The sequence below is a fragment of the Lissotriton helveticus genome, chromosome 9 (assembly GCF_964261635.1).
Source record: "Lissotriton helveticus chromosome 9, aLisHel1.1, whole genome shotgun sequence".
In the NCBI taxonomy this organism is placed as follows: Eukaryota; Metazoa; Chordata; class Amphibia; order Caudata; family Salamandridae; genus Lissotriton; species Lissotriton helveticus.
In genome coordinates, this window is record NC_136070.1 from 1,269,881,652 (window position 1) to 1,269,901,530 (window position 19,879).

The following is a 19,879-nucleotide window of genomic DNA, read 5'->3' on the forward strand; positions in this document are numbered from 1 at the left end:
TTCGAGAGAAAACGCGATTGACAGCCTCTGCCTCCCAATGGCTAGCCTCCATTTATGGAGCTAGCCAATTGGAAACAGAGGCTGTCCTAACCTCACTATTAAAAACAACAGATTTCGATCTGGGAGGGGCTTCGCCCCTCGCCAGGTTACGAAACCTAAAAATCATATATTTATATTTACTGAAGGTTTGAGCCCATGGTGGTGTAATTTACCTTCAACCGGTACACACGCTCAGCCGCGGGTGCGGTGACACGCCGAGTGCGGGCGGCTCGTAAATCCCGCTCTTTTTCTACACTCCCCGTTAACCCGCCCTCCGCGGCTGCTCATTGGTCGGCTGGTGCGTTCCGCCGCCTCTCATTGGCTGCCGCGGCTGTCACTCTACTCTTGCGGAAGGCGAAGGCGGCGCCGCCGTTCTGCTGAGGTAAGCTGCGTCCTGTCAGGGCGGCTGTGGGGTTCACCGGGTGACTGCGCCCCGCAGAGGCGGGAGGCTGTGGGGTTCATTGAGTGATTGCGGCCCGCATGGGCGGGAGGCAGCGCGGAGGGGGAATGAAAGGCGCGGAGGGTCTTTGAGGCGTCTCCCCCCCCCCGCCAGCGCCTAGTAGACAGCAAGGGTGCCACTGAAGGAGGCCCTGGGGCCGGGCTAGGCCATAGAGCTCGTGAGATCCTCTATCTGAATGAATACTGTTTACATTGGCAATTGGTGAGAGTTCCTCCTCAGCTTTTATTACTAGAGGCGCTTCTAAAACAAAACCAAGCATTACCGTTTAGGAAATATATTTTTTAAAAAGTTTATTTATCATTTTCAATATTTTATGAACACCAAATTTAGTGGCAATCCGTAAATATCGCAGTTGTAGCTAACATTAAACAGAATCACTTGTCCGTTTATGTTCAGGAAAGCAGGATCAGCCTGCATTATCTCATTCAAATGCATCCCTATCTGTTTTTTTTTATACCTCTACCTAGAGAACCTATTGTAAAGTGCACTTACCCATCAGTTTATAATATAACATTGTAAAGAGCACAGTATCATCAGGAATGACAGCAGTGCGTGGGTAGCATAAATGAGAGACAAGCAAAGGTTGGACATTTCCAGGCGGATGTATGACGATTCAACGCAAACAAGCACTACGCACACCATTACATCGCATTCCTCACATCGCATACACCATTACATCGCACGCATTCACCACGCAAACCATTACATCGGATTTCGCATGCAAAAGACTTTTTGATCGCACACTACGACCACGCATTTAATCACACCGCAAAAATCTGCCTTACGGCCCCCTCCAAACACAGTACAACGCCCTGACACTCCCCCTCCACCCTACGGTGTAAACAGTAAACGCAAAACAGTACCATACACTAAAAACATCAGTGTAAACAGTAAAGGCAAAACAGTACCTTATAGTAACATTAACCCCAAGCCCTAACCTTAAAGCCTAAAACACCCCCATATTCGACTCCTAACCCTAAGCCCTAAAGCCTAAAACACCCCCATATTCGACTTTTAACCCTGAAGCCTAAAACCCTCCCCCCCACTAAAGTTCACCGTACCTGTCTCTCGCCGTGTTCTGCCGTCCCTGCGTTGTAAAAGCCTCCGCGATATGATGGCGCCCGCGATGTAACGTGCATAGTCAATGCACGCGTCGTCACGTCGCGTGCGTTCTAACAGCACGCTACGCATGCAATGCGATGGGTGTTCCCCATTCCAGGCAGCAGTGACACCCCATTGCCTCTTGTTCCACATGGTTGCCTATTGTCTTACACTACCTCTTACATAATATTAATTATATAAAGTGCAGTTTACTAAAATTTCACTAAACATGAGGAAGACCTCAAAACAGCATTTACTCTGCCATCCCCAACTGTTAAGATCTGCAGTAGGCATTTTATCTCACAATAACCTGTCCATGAGGACTCAATATATAGTGCACATGTGACAGCGAATAAAGTGCTTGTACAGGTTGACATAAAGGAACAAGCATTTGCAATGCAATAGGTCTCGCCCCTAAGCCCTAGCCCTAAAGCCTAAAACACCCCCATATTTGACTCCTAACCCTAAGTCCTAAAGCCTAAAACACCCCCATATTCGACTCCTAAACCTAAGCCCTAGCCCTAAAGCCTAAAAAAAAACATATTCGAGTCCTAACCCTAAGCCCTAGCCCTAAAGCCTAAAACACCCTCGTATTCGACTTTTAACCCTAAGCCTTAACCCTAAAGCCTAACACCCCCCCACTAAAGTTCACCGTACCTGTCTCTCGCCGTGTTCCGCCGTCCCTGCGTTGTAAAAGCCCCAGCGATATGATGGCGCCCGCGATGTAACGTGCGTAGTCAATGCACGCGTCGTAACGTTGCGTGCGTTGTAACAGCACGCGATGTATACGCATGCGATGCGATGGGTGTTCCCCTTTCCAGGCAGCAGTGACACCCCATTCCCTCTTGTTCCACATGGTTGCCTATTGTCTTACACTACCTCTTACATAATATTAATTATATAAAGTGCAGTTTACTAAAATGTCACTAAACATGAGGGAAGACCTCAAAACAGCATTTACTCTGCCATCCCCAACTGTTAAGATCGGCAGTAGGCATTTTATCTCACAATAACCTGTCCATGAGGACTCAATATATAGTGCACATGTGACAGCGAATAAAGTGCTAGTACAGGTTGACATAAAGGAACAAGCATTTGCAATGCAATAGGTCTCGCATTTGTGAGAGTTTAAACTATTGGCATTGCAGATGACAATGCCTTTTATTTATCTGTTTTGAAAATTAACACATAAATAAAAGGCATTGTCGTTTACAATGCCAATAGCTCAAACTCTTGTAAATGCAACACTTATTTCATTTGAAATAAGCGGCCTCCATTGTACGCGCTGCTTGGAAAGTGAAAGCGCGCATGGCGCTCTGAATGTTGCAGGAAGGCATGTCGCGCCTGAAGTAGGAGAAACTCATTAAAGAAAATAGTGCTTACATACTTAATTAGACATACATGTAACAACAGAAGTAAAAGGGCCAGTTCTCAGGGGAGGTTACAAATGAAGACAAGGCGGTACTAAGGAGGGATTAACAAGCCTATTAACCAATCAGAATCCAGTATTTACAAAGGACAATGACACAAGCCAATGAAAAATATGGGTGGAGCTTCAAAGTCCATACGACCACAGCATGCCTCCAGAGCAGCGCATGCGCTGCCCAGACTCGACCTAAAAAGTGTGAAGGCAACTTCATTAGACATTAAACTTCTGAACAATTTTGGGGCTGCTGCGGCAACCCTTGCGCCCTTACGTCCATGGCCTATGCTTGTATTTGGAAATATAAAACACCTAAGACGCTCAGCACTGCGTAAGCATCTTTACACAACATGTGTTTCTATGTAAAGTGCTCTGTGTTGCCCACAAGCTTTGTATACGTTCTAGCCTTTTGGAAATCCACAACACTATCAGCGCTGATCAACTTCTTTTGTTAGCCGTTCGTCTCTCTTAGTGAGGTTTAGTTTTATTTTAATTAGGTTTATCACTTCACGGATGTCACTTAGTGCATCGCTGCTCACTTCAGAGTTCGTATGCTAACACTTTATGTGGTATCATCAAACATAAACTCTCATAAGAATTTTCAAAACGGTTACCATTCTATCATGCTGAGTTAAAGAGACTTTAGACCAAAATTAATCTCTCATCAAATTCATGTAGTCGTTCTTTCGCCCCCCAACCGGCTCCTCATACCTACTTTCCTGCCATTGGCTCTTTCCTAGTTGTGGACGGTTCGCTGCACGTCCTCCTGTTGCTGATTGGCTATCTGGCCCGCCATTTCTGCTGAGCCCACCTCTAGCCTTGTGGCGGGAGCGCACCCAAAGACTGTGGTGCTGATCGGCTCCGTGCTGTGGTCTTGTGATCCTCCCGTGACTTGCTAACAAACGGGCCTTAGAGAGCACATTTGTCGCAGGTGCCTTAAGTTTCTATAAACCTGGTGAGTGAGCCCTGTAGTGTGGGTGGTTTAGAGAGCGACAGATGGGTTTACCCAAATGCGAGTGCCTCGTGGGACAGGCGGGGAAGTGTGCGTAAATCACGAAAGAGGGACGCGTCTAGTTACCATTAGACGAGTTCCCATTCGGGGTCCATGGCATCTACGTGACATCACGTGACAAGCACGCAATTCTGTACTTGTGCCTTGCTGGGAAACATGTTATACCGTTGCGCCATTCGGAGAGGACAGGGATAATGTACCCCTAGCAAGGTTGCCGCTTTATATTTCTATTTATGTGGGCGGTCCACTTCCAGGTGTGTTTAGTTGTTTTTTACAGTTAAGAACGGAGCTACCGAACTTGATCTTATATCAGCCGAGATTGTTTTCTCATGACCGCAAGCACGTGAGCTTGAGCAACATATCCAGTCAGGGTGGGCCGGGCCTAAGGGAGACAGGGAGGACACCAACCCCACTTCCAAATAAGCTCGAAGCCTGACACAAAGCCAACGACAATAGATCGCGCCAAGGCGTGCAGCACATGCGCTGCAACGCAGGCGAGACCTAAAAACAGGAAAGAGGAAAATATTCTTCTGGACAACAGTGTTGCCTCATTCTCTAATACTACAATGATGCCTCTTATCTTAGTTACCATCTTCTATAATAACAAATATAAAGTGCAGGCGTGACGAGGTAACATTTACTCGGGCTGGAAGGAAAAAAATCAAGCTTGATACAATTACTCTTCCCCCCCCCAACCTGGAACATCTACAATTTGACATTTAGCTAAAAATACCATGTCCACTTTTCCTGTTACTGCAAAATTCGCAATAAAGCGTGCAAGTTATTAAAAAGAAGCGACAAAGCAGGATATTCATAAGTAATGTCCACTCATAATCCTTTGGAACTTGTTATTGTCCATCATGACCTATGCATCCGCTACCATACTATGTCGTTGAAGTGCTGAAATAGCAGTGGGGCTAAGAGAGTGGAGCAATTGTTCATAATTCCGTCTTATTGCAGCCTTTGGCTCTTTATCTAACAGCTGCTTATCAGCATTTGTGATTATTTTTATGAAAGCCGCAAACTGGTGCATTCACCTTTTAGATAAAAGAGTAAGGCATGGGGGCAGGTTCTGATATTGTTCCGATTAAAACGGTTATGCAGCAAAGCATTACGTTCGGTAAGCAACTTGGGTCAAGTTGAAAAGATGTAAGTTAGACTTTCCTTGTGGTATAGAAAAAGCCTACATTTAGATCACCCAGGTTTCCTTGTCCATTTTGGCATGCAGTCATTAGTTTGGCCCAAGCTGAAGTGTACTTGCAGGAACTTTATTTTAATAAAAAATCTCATTAAAATAGGTAAGTATGGTTGCAGGTGGGGTTGTTTGTAAGAGTCGATGACTGTTCACACATGACTTCTTTTACTAAAATCCTTCTTAACCCTCAACCATGAGATCTTCTTTATTTGCCTGTTTAGGTATGTTATGAAGAGGGCATGCGGCAGTGTTGCTTCCCATGATCATTTGCCTCGAGGGCATTCATAACTAAATTAAAAGCCTTCACCCAGCAGTTTGTCTTTGGAGTTTCCATTTCAATTTCTTCCCATATTTCAGCACGCAGTGTCGACTGGTCAGATATCCTTAGTAATGACATGTACTTAAGTAGACAACCATGTACTAGCACTTGGTTTAGGACACCAAATTCAAGCCGCTAAAGTGCTTGGGCAGTGCTTTGCAGTAGGTGGAAAAAGGATGCAAAATACCTTGCTTTGAGCAGGGGTAAGAAAGGCCCGAGCTTCCCCAGAAAAGACACTGAACCAAAGTTAATTGTTGGAATGAGTTTGGCTTCTATCACAGCAAGAGGAGGAGCAAAGGTAGGACTTTGCAGTTTGCAAACAAAGTATTGCAAGGCAGCAATGAATGTGGCAGTCTTTGGCTTTATTGAGTTCCAATGTAAGCAGAAGGAAAGAGTTCCTGCAGCCAAACACTGGGATATTTATAGGAAATTGCCTCTTGAGACCGGCAGTCCACCCAATAAGCCAATTGCCTTTCTTCCAAACACCACTATCTGGTTTTTTTTGATGTTCACCACCATTTCGATTTTGGCGCACTAAGCATGGAGATTGTTTAAGAGCCTCTGGAGCCCAATGCTTGTCAAATTCATCAGAACTACATCATCCGCATATTGTAATGAGGTCACCTTACGATGTCCCAATCTTGGTGGATGTGATTTGGCTTTGTCGAGGTGTGCGCTTAGATCCGATATATACAGATTGAATCATAGTGCGGCCAGTACACACCCTTGTTTCAGGCCCCTTTTGACTACTGTTTTGGATGAAAAGCTGTTGTTTGAATCAAGTTTGACCATTGCCCAGTTGTTTGAATACAATAGTTGGACAGTATATAGTAGTTTTGCAGGAATGTTCCAGTCTGCCAGCTTTCTCCATAGGTTACGGTTTATGTGGTCAAATGCTTTGGAGAAATCTACAAAGCAGGAATATGAGAGCTGTTTCCTATTGGTTATGTATTTCTCAGCCATTGTTGAGAGTGCTAGTAAGTTATCTGTGGTGCTAGATTTGGCTCTGAATCCAGTTTGATTGAAGGCAATTACATTTTCTCTTTCTGCCCAAGCTTCCAGCTCTGCTAGTAGTAACTAGCAAAGATTTTTCTGTCTACATCTAGAATGGTGATAGCTATCGGGGTTGTCGTACTGGCCTTTCTTGAATATGGGTTGGTAAATTGAGCCACGCCATAATTCTGGTACTACCCTTTCCTTTAGGCAGAAATTGAACAAAGAATAAAATTGTGCACACCAGAAATTTCAGTCTTCTTTGTAGATGGCTATATTTGGACCAGGGCCCCATCCCTTCTGCATTATTCAATGTTTCCTTTGATTTTGCTTGCAGAGATGGATAAAGCGGTCGTGCTATTATGATTGTATGATGAAGGAGGGCTGTAGTCCTCTTTTTTTTAATCTAAGGATTCAACATGCCTGACCCATGTTTTTTTCAGTGACATTGTTGCCTGAAGGGGAATTTGGATTTCTATTCGGTTGGTTGATTAGTGACCACAAAGATTTGGCATTATTACTTTTACAGGCTTGCACGATGTCAATCCACTCCTGTTTAGTTTGGGATCTTTTTGCTGATCAGATTACTTTTTTATATGCTTTGCATAGCTCACAGAATTTTTCACGCTGGAGTGCAGGATTGGGATGAATTTTGGTGGCCATCATTTCAATTGTCATTGCTCAATGTTGGAGCCTTAGGGGTTTCAAGTACCACTTTCCATTTTTCCTCAGTTGAGATCTCTGCGGCGTCCGTTTAATACATTTTGAGAGATAGGTTTTGAGTTCATCTAAATTAATTTGCCTAGCCCTGATTTGGTTTTCATGGTCCCAGTTTAATGTTGTGCGGTCTACTTTCACTTTTTAAAGCTAGCTGAAGCGGGGGTGGTCCATCTGACCCTTTGCCAATGGCTGCCTGCATCCTGAGCGCCTACGGCATCATATGCATGTACTGGTTTATTAGAGTTCATGGTCCTGATGTGAATGATCACTCTCACATCTTGCATTTAAGTTTACGTTAACAATTTTATTAAAAAGGGGGGAGCATGCAAAAGGTGTAGTCCAAGACAGACTCAGTTTTGAGCTGTTTTCTTGTGACAGTAATCGGGATATCACCTTGGCAGCACCTGTTGAGTGCCTAATATCCAGGGTCCTCTAAAAGGCGGAGGAGTGCGTGGTCTATTTTATTAATGCAGCTGCATTTTTAAGTTTGTAGTGGTGTGCCCCACACGTCCATTCTTCTTAAGCTACCACTTCTTCTAAGGTGATTTTTTGCCTGATTGAGATTAAAATCACTGGTGAATATACGAAGGATACCATAATGCACGCTTTCTAGCACCATTAGAAAGTTTTTAGTTGATTTTACATTTTACTGCTTTTTTCTGGAGCCGGGGTTGCTTTGGCCATTATATATTATTACATGCACATTCCATTTGTATGAATTTACTTTTTACTTAAATTTTACAACTGCTGTTTTCTGCTTGTGGTAGACATGCCCCAGTGGAACGTAGCAATCTATGTATGTTTGAAAAATGTACACCATATAAATAACGCATTTTCTATGTAGGTATATTGTTCACTTGCCCTGCAATTACACACAAACATGACATAGGGATTTGGATACAAGCAAGAAAAGCACTACAGCCATCTTGAGTATGATTTAATATTATCCACAAGTAAGACTGGCTGACTGCAAGTTTCTCCATGTACCTCTGTCCTGCCACTGAATCGTCTCATAAGCTATTGATTTTCTGACCACCTGATAATCGAGCCTGCATGTTGAGATGAAACTACTATTTTAATGGGTGAGGGAGGGTATACTTTTAAATTGAGCTCTTCAGATCCATTGCCTTATGGGAAACACCGTACGATTTATTTTTTATTTCACAGAAAAGTAATCATTGTACTGGTATATAAGTATATTAACAACCTGCATTAGTACATATAGTTTGACATGCAAACAATAGACATGTATTAACTTTTGTTAAAGGTATGCGTACATAGTGCTGAGAGGTAAAATGTATTGCTTCTATCAACAGATAGTAGAAAAAATGAATTTAAATCTCTGGAACATCAAAGATATGTTCAGTATTCCACCCGGGACAGGGTAAGTTTAATTCTTGTTACACTTTTATAAATTCAGATAGCATATTTAATATTGTGGCCTTAATTTAGGGTGCTCTGGAAATTAGACAAATGTAAAGTAATCTCCTTTCTGTACACTGTTCAACCGGTATTACTTATTAAGAGCAAGGTAGCCATTCTCTGCCAGTGTGAATTAGAGATAAATAAATGCATAATTGTCACAATTTATTGCTAATTATGGCTCGGAAGGATCTACAGATTATTACAAGCATCCCACGTTCACCTGCTATTAACGGGGCGCTCAGAGGGCCTTGATGTTTAATATTGAAGTGAAAAAATTCTAATCATCCAGTGGACCTAATGTTGAAATCAACCTCACATTCTCCATCATGTTCTAATTTATAGAATTTTGGCCCAGATGTACGAAAATATAAGAAATGCAAACTAATATGTATGAGATTCCCGATTTCTTAATAGCGATTCCTACCGAGTAGGAATTGCTATTAGAAAATTGCAATTAGGAAATCCCATTCCATGCATACCAATGGGCTGGTTTTGCATTTTCAAAATGCTAAACGAAGGATAGCTGTGGGCATATGGCACCCCGTAATGTGCCCCAAATATATTGGTGCACACATATGCCCTAAGGTCTTGTGTGCGCTCTATTGCACTTTATAAAAAAAAAGCATCTTGGGGTACTTTTTAGGTCGAGTCAGGGCAGCGCCTGCGCTGCGAGGCATGCTGTATTTAGTTATGGACCTAAAGCTCTGCCTACTCTCCCCCATCTTTTTAATTAGCTGGTGTGACTGTCCTTCGTAAATGTTGGCTTTTGATTTGGTTATAGGCTTATTAGCCCTTCCTTAGTACCTCGCTGTCCTATATTGTAATCTCCCACCAGGACTGTACCTTTTACATGTGTCCTCACGGTGTTGCTTGTATTATCTCTTTGGGAGAACTCTTTGCTTAATTAATCTAAGGTTCTGAAAACAAAGAAAAATGAGTCAGAATCAATACTCCAATCACCATTGCAACTGGATAGGAAAATATTAATTAATCCTTCCACAGAGACAAATACTCACATTTATTTGATATGAATAAACATCCTTAACTCAAAATGTGGTTCTCCATATTGATTTTCTTAATATATATATATATATATATATATATATATATATATATATATATATATATATATATATATATATATATATATATATATATATATATATATATATATATATATATATACAATTGAAAACAATTGAAAAAAAGTACATACTTTCAAATAGCCAATATAATAATCACCCACAGGTTGAAAATCTATGGGAAATTCAAGAATCCCTAATTACCCTAGTCGCTAATACAGATGCTATTCATATATACTCAACAGCATTCTGTTAGATCGCCCCTTCTTTTCAACAAGGAGTACACCAATGGCCAAAAATGTTTTTAGTCTCTCTGTCGACGCGTTTCAGCCCGACATATCTTGGGCCTCATCTGTGCTGGGGTAAAAACAGGGTACACGTCACGTGACTTCTTAGCAGAGAGACGGAATTTTTTTTTCAGGTGTGAGTATCCCAGTCATATGCCTAACAGTAATCCTTGCCCTGTAAAGAATGTTAATTGTTAGAACTTTGGTTAAATAGGGCATTTGCCAAAGCGTGTCAGCCACCAAGGAAAAACTGAATGATGTGCCGGAAATGTAGCTTAGTGAAGGATCTAAGGATGAGCAAGATAATGGAAAAGAGGTAGTGCTAGTAGTTTAGGTAGGCAAATCAAAATGTGTTGACCCCTATGTAGATATTGTAGTAGATGGACAAATATTTTTTCATGAAAAATGTGGGGATAAGCAATTGTGTCCACCCAATTGAATCCCGGTGTCATATGATGGGAGGAAAATCGAGTTGGCAGGTTATTTTCAGAGCCATATGATTTTCAAACGATGAAAACATTTTGGTAAATTGTATGTGGCAAAGAGGTTTAAATATTTTAGGTGTCTATCATCAAGGGTGTTTTGGTATGACATGGAGGCCGGGAAACAAATCCAAGTGTCTTTGGTCACAGAGGAGGAACAAGTACCATCAACACACACATGGCAATGTATGGACAGAATCTATAAGTCTGTGTTTAAGTTGAGTAAGATCAATGGGTTCAAACACAACATTAGGGTTCAAAATGGGGTGAGTCCTGTCAAACACACAATGAGGAATGAGCCATTTAGTGTAAGGGAAGATTTGGCTGATGTCCTGAAGAAAATGTGAGATGATGATTTGATTGAGATAGTGGACTCTTCCCTGTAGTTGTCCCCATTTGTAATAGTGCAAAGGAAAATGGTCAATTGAGGGTTTGTGTTGATTTCAGAAGTTTGAATAAGGCGATATTGGGAGGATTCCCACCCACTTCCTCGCATCGATGACATTATGACCATGTTTGCGGGTGCTAGTGTTTAGCAAGATTGATCTGACACCGCATATCAAGTCAAGCTGGATGCTTCTTCAAAACATCTTATGGCTTTTGTTCCTCCATTGGGAACCTTTCAATGTAAGATGATGCCATTTATATTAGCATCTCATGTGTCTGTATTTCAGCAGATTTTGGGAAGGGTTCTTCAGGGTTGTTACACTACATGCTGGTTGCAGGAAGAAATTTGGGAGAACATGACGAAATATGAAAATTGTGTTGAAAAGTTAAGAGAATGCAGGGATTGCCGCTAACATAAATAAATGTGAATTTGGAAAGAGTAGCATCGAGTATTTAGGACATGTTAGCTTTGAAAAAGGAGTAGAACCTCGGCCAGGTTTGGCAAAAGCCATCACAAAAGTCCCTATTCCAGAAAACAGGGTATAAGGTGTTTCCTTTTTAGGTGTGTGTGAGTTCTATGCAAAATGTATTAAACAAAATTCTGCACAGACAGACCATTTATGAGCTCTCCTAAAGAAAAATAAATGTTTGTGTGGGATAAAAAATGTCAAAATAAATTTCCGTCTTTAAAATCTGTTAAAATGTTAGCACCTTATGATCCCACTAAAGAGTGTATTATCATTGTGGACACAACCAATGATGGGTTGGGAGCTACTGTATCTCAAACCTGGGAAGATGGTGAAAGGACTTGGATTTGTATCCAGAGCGCTTGGATACAACAAAAAGATAGTCTCTATATAGAGAAAGGACTTTTAGCTTCTTGTTGGGCTGTTGAAAGTTTTTTAATTCTTTATCTGGGTAAGGAAATTCATGGTAAAAACAGTTCACAGGCCATTAGTGAACATTTTGAGTGGCACTGTGGTGAAGGACCTTAGGCTTAGGATAGCTAGATTGAGCTCCAAACATTTGCTATCCTATGTTCATATTAAACACATTCCAGATGGAAAAAAACACTAGAGCTGATTCTTTGTCACTTTCTCCTCTACCTTCTAATGAACAGTGTGGGGGTGTGTGGAGGAAGAGGATGCAGAATGTTTGATAGTGGCCATTGAAGCGTGTAAAGAAGGAGGTTTTACTGAAGATGGATGGGTTGCCAGCATGTCAGAGAATGAAGATGGTCAAGCAATATATGTTAAGGAGGGTTGGCCCAGAGAAAAGTCATTGCCTGTGAGGGTGCAACTGATTTTTAGGTCGAGCCTGGGCAGCACATGTGCTGCTGCAAGGCATGAAGTAGTGGCGTACGGACTAGAAGCCCCACAAACTCTCCGCCCATATCTGTAATTGGTTTGCGTCAATGTCCTTCGTAAACGCTGGGGTCCGATTCATTATTAGGATTGTTAGTCCCTCCTTGATACCACCTTGTCTGCATTTGTTACCTCCCTTAACGACCTTCTACTGGGGTTGTTACATGATCTGCTTTATAAGGTGGTGAGCACTATTTTATTTATTGCTCTTCCCCTATGCCACCCACTACCTCGCAGCGCACCGGTTGCTTTTATTTTAATGTTTACTAATGGCGGTCTGCTTTAACTATAGCGGCCGTGTTTTTAAAATCTATTTATTTTAGAGGTGCAGTCCGCCTTTAGTGGCCACGCCTATTTATTTGTTTACTGGCTCCTATGCAGAGCTTTCACATTCATAGACGCCACTCCCCTTTCTTGACACAAACCACGTCTAAAGAAAGGTACGAGGCCAACATTAAAGTGAAAGCTCGGTATGGGCGCTTTTACCCAAAAAAAAATCTGTTTGTCAACTTGACAAAAACATGTTTATTTTAATTTAAAGCCCCATGCCGCAGTTTCACTTGTATCACCCTTCATGAATGTGAAAGCGTTGCATAGGTGCTAGTAAAAAAATAAATATTTGCCATGCAGTAGGTCTCGCATTTGCGAGAATTTAAGCTATTGCATTGCCAATAGCTTAAACTCTCGTTAATGGCAGACCTACTGCATTGTAAATGCGTGTCAATACAGAAGACCAGTCTGCAGGGAGAAATGAGATGCTAGTGCGGGGAAACAAGTTCATAACCCCCAGTTGGTTGAAAGAGTGAGTAATGTTATCTGGCCATGAAGGACATTTGGGGCAGACTATCACAAAATGATAAGGGTTAGTTATTACTGTGGTTGTAGACTATTACAACAAATGGTGGGAAGTTGAGTTCATGGAAGAGCCCAATACTGGAGGTGTCATCACATTTCTAAAAAAGAAATAAATTTTTTTGTCAAAGGAGTTTTTATTAGGTTTTTTAACAAAGACTTATGGCACAATCCACCCATAATCCCTCGCAGGGGAGATCTGGTCATAAGCAAAGCAATCAAACATAAAAAGGAGGAACCCAAATACCTAGATCAACGTACCCCGGTCCCAATTCACAGCTAAAATTGCGGGTTTACAGATTCTAAAAGTTATGGGTACTCCAGCGAACCCTTCTCAGAGTAACTGTCAATAGGAGCTCACGTTGGCTCCGACGTCCTTTCAGGAAGAGTCAGTGCACCGTGCGGGTCCGTCCTTGGGCATAGTCCATTGTGCTCGAGTACGTAGGGATTTCCCCCTGGGGCCCAAAAGAAAGTCAACAGTGGAAAGCATACCAAGAGGCAAAACAGTTAAACAGAACCCCCTCCATCCCCCCCTTTCCCCCAGGCCCCTCCCCCTGGTGGTGGCTGTTACCTGACCTAGTATCGCCAAAGTGGAGTCTACTTAGAGCTGGAAAAGATGTAGGGCCCGAACTGTAGGGGGACATACTGCTGAGGGCAACCCCCGGGAGAGAAAGGAGACCAAAGGCCCCCACCTGAATTCAAAGTTCTTAAAGTCTTCCCGGAATATGTCTGACATACGCTCCAGGCTGAGCAGCCTCCAGAGTCGGGAATGCCACAGGGACATCACTGGCGTCTCCCTCTTCTTCCACGCCGCCGCTATAGTGATCTTAGCTGCCCCTTTGCAAAGCCACATGATTCTCTTGTCCGCCCTAGTTTGGTGTTCCAGCATAGGATCACGGACGCCCAAAAGAGTCTCAGCCATGGATGTCGGGATAGGATACCCCAATAAGTCCTTCACCTGAGCTAAGATTTCTTCCCAAAAAGGTCCGACGGATGGACAGTCCTACCAAATGTGCTGAAAGTCTCCCAGCAATCCGCACCCTCGCCAGCACCTATCCGATGTTCCTGGGAAGATTCGAGCTAGCTTGGATGGATATAAGTACCAATCCATCATCGTTTTCAAGTGTGCCTCTCTCAGATCTGTGGATTGATTACATTTAAAAATGTCTGACCATAAATGTGCCCATTCATCGTCCGTAATGTCCCGCTGGGCCAGGCCTTCCCACATAGCCATGTATCTCGGACGGGGAGACAGGAGTGAGGATAGTCGGAGTTTGTATAGGATTGAAATTGCACCCTTCATGGCCGATGATTTAACCAGGAAGGACTCAAACTTAGTGAGGGAACAGGTAGCCCCCTCTCGCACCTGGGGACTGAGAGCCCAATGTAACAGCTGGGCATGGTGGTAGCGCTCAGAGTCCCCAACCCCGTAGTCTCTTTTACAATTGTCAAATGTAAGGGGGTCATAATTGTGGAACAAATGGGTCAGTGCAAGGCAGTCCCCCCTCCCTCCAGGCGTCAAAGGGTCCTTCTTGGAGTGCTTGGGGAAATGTTGAATTAAAGTGTATAGGTGTGAAGGGCGAAGGAAAGGAAGACCAGCCCTCCATCGTCGCCACCGAGTCCCAGACTTTTAGAGTGGTACGAGTAGGGGTGCTAAGATAGGCATTTTTGGGTCTGTCTTGTCTCGCGCGCCAGATTAGGTCCCATATCGTTCTCCCTGCTACGCTGCGGTCCATATGGAGCCAGTGTTTCTCGGACTCCTTCTGTGACCATTCGACGAGGATTCTGAGTTGGGCCGCCTTATAGTAGAGTCGCATGTTAGGGAGACCCACTCCCCCCTCCCGCTGGGGACGACGATGCATAAGGAAGGAGAAACGTGCACGCCCCCCCCTGCCATATAAAGCGTAGGATCATAGCTTTCACGCGTCTAAAGAAGTCCTTGTCTAAGTCTATGGGAAGCGATTGAAATAAATACAGCAATTTGGGAAGAAGGGTCATCTTTATGGCGTGGATACGACCCAACCAGGAGAGAAAGAGTGGCTTCCACCTCGTTAGCTCTGCTTGAATGCGAGCAATAATAGGGGGAAAGTTGGCCGCGTACAGCTTCTCCACTGTCTGCGCTAGCTGCACTCCCAGGTATTGAATGGAAGAGGTTGCACATGTCAGAGGTGTAAGCGATTTAAGGTGACAGGCCTCCGCTGGAGAGAGAGTAAGATTGAGTATGTAGGATTTAGCTAAGTTAACCTTATAGCCAGCCGCCTTTTCAAAGCGATCTACCTCCGTCTGTAGGTGCGGGAGAGATACCGTCGGGTTGGACAGGGACAACAGGACGTCATCCGCGAAGAGGGATATCTTATGGGATTCTCCTGTGAAGGGGAGACCCTCAATCCCTTGGTGTTCCCTGACAGCTATGGCTAAGGGTTCTATACTGAGGGCGAACAGCAGAGGGGATCAGGGGCAGCCCTGTCTAGTTCCTCGGAAGTGGTAGAAGGGGGTGGATTGGACGCCATTTACCGAGACTTTAGACCGTGGGTGCCTATAATTGGCTTGGAGCATGTTTATGAATTGAGGGGAAAAGCCAAACGTCATGAGTGTAGCGAGAAGGAACTTCCAATCGACGCAGTCAAATGCTTTTTCGGCGTCGAGCCCGACCAGGACTGCAGGGATCTTAAATTTGTTCGCCTTCTCAATTAAGTGTATAATGCGGTGGGTGTTGTCGTGCGTTTGGCGCCCCGCGATGAAACCTGATTGATCTGGATGGATAAGAAGCTGCATGAGACAGTTCAGTCTCTTAGCCTATATAGAAGAGTACAGCTTCGCGTCGATGTTTAAGAAGGCGATAGGCCTATAGGAGGCGCAGCACGTGGGATATTTCCCCGGCTTGGGGATTACTGAGATCACTGCTTCGGCCATGGAGTCAGTCGTGTCCCCGTCCGTGGCCATTCGATTAAAAAGCCGCACTAAATGGTGACCGAGGTCAGCTGCAAATGTAATGTAAAAAATATTTCTATAGCGCACCTAACACCAGACGGTTTCTTGGCGCTCGAGCACAAGGGGGAAGATAGTCCACAAAACAAAAGGTGTTAGCGATAAACATTACAGAACAAATGAGTTTTAAGAAGGGACCTGAAATAAGTATAGGAGGAAGCAAGTCTAATACCTAGGGGGAGTGAGTTCCAAAGGGAAGGGGCAAGAAAAGAGAATCTCAAACCTCCATGCTTCTTGCGTTTATAGACTGGGACCTTAAGCAAGGCAAGATGAGAAGAACGGAGGTTGCGTGAGGGAACATAAGGGTGTACTAATGAGGAAATAAAGGACGGACCCGTTCCGGCAAGGGACTTAAAAAAAGTGCAACCCAGTTTGAATTTGCAACGCTCGGACATGGGAAGCCAATGGAGGGATTTTAACAAAGGGCGAACATGTTGGTGTCTGGGTTGATGATAGATAAGGCGCGCCGCCTGGTTCTGAACAAGCTGTAACCTCTTCATTAGATACGCCGGAATGCCAACATAAAGAGAATTGGCGTAATCCAACCTTGAGATGACTAAGGCTAACAGAACTAAAGTAAGAGCCTCAATGGTCAGAAAACGAGCAATCTTACGGACTTTCCGCGGCTAAAAAAAACTGGAAGAGACTACGGCATTAATCTGGGGCTTCAGTGTGAGATCATTATTAATGATTACCCCCAGACTTTTAGCTGAGTCGACTGGACTGGGGGGAGGAGACCCAACCTCGCAGGCCAAAAGGTGGATTTCCATGGGTTGGCAGCGCCCCCGACAAGAACCAGCTCGGTCTTGTCGGGGTTAAGTTTGAGGTGGTTAGCCCCCATCCAGTCATTGATGTGGCATAGAGTTGACTGGAAATTGGCAATGGACTGGGCCGAGGAGTCGATATTAAAGACTAACTGAATGTCGTCCACGTAATTAAACGCGGTGACATGGCTGCCTCGCAAAGACCGAATAAGGGGAACCAAGTATAAATTAAAAAGAAGAGGGGATAAGGAGGAACCCTGCGGGACACCACAGGTCAGTTTGACCCTTTCCGCAGTAAACTGCGAGAGTCGGACCGCCTGGTGGCGATTGCTTAAAAAGGAGCGGATCCAGTCAAGAGCCGTGCCCCGAACGCCAGCCTCCCTGACACGGTCGACCAGAATATCATGGTCGACCGTGTCAAAGGCGGCCGACAAGTCCAGGAGCACCAGAACCTGACTGATGTTAGGGTCCGCTCCTCTTCGCAGGTCCTCCATAACTGACAGGATAACCGACTCCGTAGAGTGGGCGGGTCTGAAACCCGCCTGTTGGGGGTCGAGATATTGGGAGTGCTCGATGAATGAGCTCAAAATGTTGGTTACATGAGACTCAGAATTTTGCCAAGATAAGGGAGAAGGGAGATGGGACGGTAATTGCTCATGACCAAAGGGTCTGCCGTTGTTTTTTTTAAAATAGGCACAACCTCTGCAATTTTAAATAGGCTGGGGACTGAGCCAGAGGAGAGAGACTTATTCAGAAGCCCCAAAGGGGGGAGCGCACAGGCTGTAAAGGCCTCACGAAGAATTGGGGGGGGACAACAGTCAGTGGGGGACCCAGAGGTAACCTTGTTTAAAAGAACTAAAAATTCCTCCTCCAAGATAGGAGGAATCTGAGTCAATAGCTTGTAGTGTAGTTCCTATTATCCCAATAGGCTCTGCGCATTGGAATAATACCTTCAATAGTAAGACCAGACGTTAACTAGGTCTACTACTGACGATATTAGACTTAAAGTTTTGGGTTTTGCCAGCTAGCTCAGAGTTCACTAGAAACTTTCTCGAATGTTCAGGAAGGAATTAACTTCCCTGATTAGACAAGAAGGGATTTAGTTTCTGACAACCATAGAACATGACAACTTTGCTCTCCCCTAACCAAGAGTGTATCTCGAGAGTCGTGTGAACAAAAGGCAATTTATTTTACTCAGTCAGTACGTGCATTCTTAGTCTCATCAGAATGTAGAGAAAAGGAAGAGACGGGCGTGTTCAATAAAAAGGTGTTATTTATTGATCAGTCTCTTTTCTCATACAAGAGAAATGGATCGATATTATTGCAATACTTATAGTTAAGTAAAGTGCATACATTAAAAGCAATAGTATGAAATAATACTGTAAAAACATTGATATGGTTTCTAAGCCATAAGATGTTTTAAAATGAATAAAATATATTATATACACATATACATTTGACTAAACGTACTCAACTGGTGTTTCTAAATACGCCTACCCCGTGTACCTGACCTAAGCCTAATACGTGGGCGGGAATAGAAAGTTACAGTTTAAGTTAAGTTTGTTTTTGCCAAGTGAATAACTAAAGAATTCTCTGCGAGGGGTTGTTCAGTTCTGTACCTGGAATTAAGGATGAATGAGGGATGGTATCTCTCTCTCTGGCCTCGATATTCCAGGCTGCCTGCGAGGGCTACCCGGAAGCGCCGGTGCTGGATCTCTCGGCAGGAGAAAGCAGCGCGTCTCGTTCTCAGCGCGTCAGGAAGGCGGGGCTGTGCCAGCGGGGTCTGCTCTGCTCTGGGCTTCGGCAAGTATGGCTGCTCCGTCTCGTCACCACCGCGTGTGTTTGCATAGGGCAATATCGGTAATATTTATACCTTTAAGGTGCCGAGATTGACGTAAGGATGGACATAGATACGTCAATAAGGATGTCATACGACTTGCTCGTTAGCACATTCTTTTGCTGAAGTTCTCGGTGAAATCAAAACAATGGCCGCAGGGTTTTGCCCAGGTTGTCATAGGTTTGATTTGTTATGAGAACTCTGTATGCCTTATCAGGGGCTGGAGGAATATCGCTTGTCTAATTAGATCGCAAGAGTTATGACCTAATCAGATAACACGTTCCTGTGCCGTAGTGTGACTGCGCCAGATAACGGTATCTGCATCATGGGGGTTTTCTGCCTCATGGGCTGACTGCTAGTTAACTTGTTGGTTTGTTTAACCAGAATAGGGTCAGGAATAGGGGGATCGATTCAGAACCTATAGGAATACATCACACCCACTCCACGCTAACTATGGACATATTTACTAATCTATGCATAGTAAAAACATGCTATAGAGTATAGTGTATACCTTACCACCCCAAAATACATAAATGCATTTTGAAATTTTTCAAATATACGGAAGAATTGCAATCATATGTATTGTATGCACTCAAGCTGTAGAATAATGCCAAAGTAATCACGCATTTGTATACATTATTGCTATTTGGTATATGAGAATTTACACATGAAATGGCTCTTAATACAGAAAAAAAGTTCGAGACCATTCCATCACACAATAAAATATTTATGAACATACCAGCGGGCAGCTAATGTCTATAAGCTATCTAAAATGTAGAAACCTTAGTTCTCTAAGAATAGTTCTTAGTTTAAGCAGAAGATAGTGTCCCGAAAAATATGCAAAAATATTTTGGGGCTGCTGAAAAATTGCTGTCCGTGAACTAGGGGTAAAATTGTTCATGTGACTTTATTTTTAAAGTTGAAGGCCGAATTCAGGGAACGCCGTGTGCGAGCTTGCTCAAAAGTCTCTATTTCTGCTCTGGTGAGAACATCATATCATTTAGGCTTTCGAAAAAGCTGTCAACAGCTTCCTGGGAAAGTTCCACTAACTCGGAAAAAGGTGTAACCATGCATTCGTGCGCATGATTTTCTCCATTGACATTCTGATTCGCATTGCTGACAGAAGGTCGTACCTGTTCGATGCTGCTT

General features: G+C 43.6%; 1 protein-coding gene across 1 annotated transcript in view; it reads left to right on the forward strand.

The window, feature by feature from the left end:
* Window positions 1-294: 294 nt before the first annotated feature.
* The window catches only part of IHO1 (interactor of HORMAD1 1), a 375,692-nt gene continuing 356,107 nt past the window's right edge, over window positions 295-19,879 (forward strand). The window contains exons 1-2 of the mRNA XM_078659321.1: window positions 295-421; window positions 8,579-8,646. Coding sequence (XP_078515447.1) covers window positions 8,591-8,646 — 56 coding nt within the window. The 5' untranslated portion in view covers window positions 295-421; window positions 8,579-8,590. The remainder of the gene's footprint in view (window positions 422-8,578; window positions 8,647-19,879) is intronic.